At 40.5% G+C, this 2,489-nt stretch overlaps 1 protein-coding gene across 1 annotated transcript in view; it reads left to right on the top strand.

Moving 5' to 3' along the window:
* The first annotated feature begins 2,119 nt into the window (after positions 1–2,119).
* LOC121379296 (deleted in malignant brain tumors 1 protein-like) overlaps positions 2,120–2,489 on the top strand; it is a 25,317-nt gene continuing 24,947 nt past the window's right edge. Inside the window, exon 1 of the mRNA XM_041507842.1 lies at positions 2,120–2,277. Within this exon, the coding sequence (XP_041363776.1) occupies positions 2,221–2,277 (57 nt within the window). The 5' untranslated portion in view covers positions 2,120–2,220. The remainder of the gene's footprint in view (positions 2,278–2,489) is intronic.

The raw sequence follows: 2,489 nt of genomic DNA, 5'->3' as shown, positions 1-2,489 counted from the left end.
CAGCATGTGGTTTCGATCCTTTGATACAAGCACCTCAGACGAGCTCTCTAATGATTGAGATAAATTCCTTCCTTTTTATATAGTGGTAAAGCGCACGCGGTCGGTCTAGGATCGATCCCTGTCGGTGGGCCCATTGGGCTATTTCTCGTTCCAGCCAGAACACCATGACTGGTATATCAAAGGCCGTGGTATGTGCTATCCTATCTGTGGGATGGTGTATATAAAAGATTCCTTCCTACTAATGGAAAAATGTAGCGGGTTTCCTCTCTATGACTGTCAAAATGACTATATGTTTGACATCCAATACCCGATGATTAATAAATCAATGTGCTCTAGTGGTGTCGTTAAACAAAACAAACCTTTTTTTTGTTTCATTATATCTACTCACGAAAAAACTTCCCGTGTACAATTAAAATATCAGTGATACTTATATTTTTAAATAAGTCAAATCATTTTGTTTGCCATACATGTATTATTTATCTGTTATATGATCGACAACGGCTGTTTTCTGAACCTAAAGTGTAGTCTACGCCATGCTCGGTGCGTCGTCGATTAATCTTGCAACCACTCGTATCCAAATCACATCAAGCTTTTGGCACCACATGTACAGAAAGAAAGAAATGTTTTATTTAACGACGCTCTCAACACATTTTATTTTACGGTTATATGGCGTCAGACATATGGTTAAGGACCACACAGATTTTGAGAGGAAACCCGCTGTCGCCAATACATAGGCTACTCTTTCCGATTATAATATGATGTCCTAGGTAAAGAGAAATTACTGGGCCTGCCTGTCTTCCACAGCTGCACAGGATATGACAAGACCTTTACATCCTTTGGAAATGTAAAACGAGTCGGTGGTGGAGTTTAGACCAATAACTTGGAACGTGTTGACCGATCAAAGAAGATGTTGTACTGCTACAAGGGGAAGACAGTAGAAACCAGTACAACCACTCAGGATGCCCTACTAATAATAAGTTTCCTTGTGATCTGGAATCTATAGTATAATACGCAAGGCCTTTTTTAAAAACAATTTGTAATCTTTCTGATCGCTTCTCCTCTTTTGATATGCACTGCCAATCGCCTTCTTTGCACTTAGCAAGGGTCTTTCTATGCTCGGGTTTAGAAGGAAGGAAATGTTTTATTTAACGACGCACTCAACACATATTATGTACGGTTATATGGCGTCAAACATATGGTTAAGGACCACACATATATTGAGAGAGGAAACCCTCTGTCGCCACTTCATGGGCTACTCTTTTCGATTAGCAGCAAGGGATCTTTTATATGCACCATCCCACAAACAGGATAGCACATACCACTGCCTTTGATGTACCAGTCATGGTGCACTGGATGGGGGGAGAAATTGCCCAATGGGTCCACTGGCGGGGATCGATCCCAGACCAACCGCGCATCAAGCGAGCGCTTTACCACTGGGCTACGTCCCGCCCCTCAAATAATGGGTGTCAGCTGTCCCACTAAAAGGGGGTGGTGACATTTGTAGATCCGCCCTGGCTAACAGAGTGCTCTCCTAATTAGGGACCATATCGGAAAATGTTTGTAATGGGTCAAGGTATATAATATGTGCTACGTTTGACGTTTTTAACCAAAAATGCGCAATATATTTGTCAGCCGTCCCACTAAAAGGGGGTGGGGGAGGAAGACAATTGTAGATATCCTCCCTGGCCACCAGGGGACGCTGATGACTTGAGACCATATCTGAAAATGCCTGTAATGGGTCAAGGTATATATGTGAAAGGTTTCATGCTTTTAACCCAAAGTGCACAATGTTTGTGTTATGTGCCCCACTAATAGGAATTTAGGAATATTTACAAGATGAAATAGCGATAGTCCAATCACACTTATAAACTTCAACTGGCTTTTGTCAAAGTATCAAGATGGTAGGAAGAACCCACTTACTATTAACTACAATTATAGTGTGATATTTAACATTGTTTCGCGTCTAATAATATATATAATAATCACGTGACTTCCGTTAGTGTTATCTTCTTCCCTAAACCCGACTTCACACAGCCGTCAATACACAATTGAATATAAGAATACACACTTAAGTTACTGTCTTGTGATTATCCGGGTTTCGCTCATACTTGACCCATCTTAAGCGTAAGATTTTAAGTGATTTATAAAATGTGAACAAATTGCACAAGTGGCGATCGTCTCGGCTGATCGGACGGGAGAAGTCTTGATCTGGATGGCGTAATGCAGACATTATATAGAGCTAGGATGTTGCATACTGAAGTACTTGTCCTCATTATGGTAAGTGTTTGCTCGTTTGCATGAAACTATTGAGGAAAATTGTAATAATCATGGTGATGGTGATGGTGATGGCGATGGTGATTTAATTGTAATAAATTAAAGGGACGATCTTTAGTGTCTAGCCTTTAACATAAGCAGTCAGATGAGTCTTCTTACTTATTGTTGTTTCAAGATACATACCAATGATGATGATGATGATGATGATGATGATG

This window comes from Gigantopelta aegis, chromosome 8 (assembly GCF_016097555.1).
Source record: "Gigantopelta aegis isolate Gae_Host chromosome 8, Gae_host_genome, whole genome shotgun sequence".
Taxonomy (NCBI): Eukaryota; Metazoa; Mollusca; class Gastropoda; order Neomphalida; family Peltospiridae; genus Gigantopelta; species Gigantopelta aegis.
The sequence above is the reverse complement of the archived record's forward strand: the minus strand, read 5'-3'. Positions and strand labels throughout refer to the sequence as shown.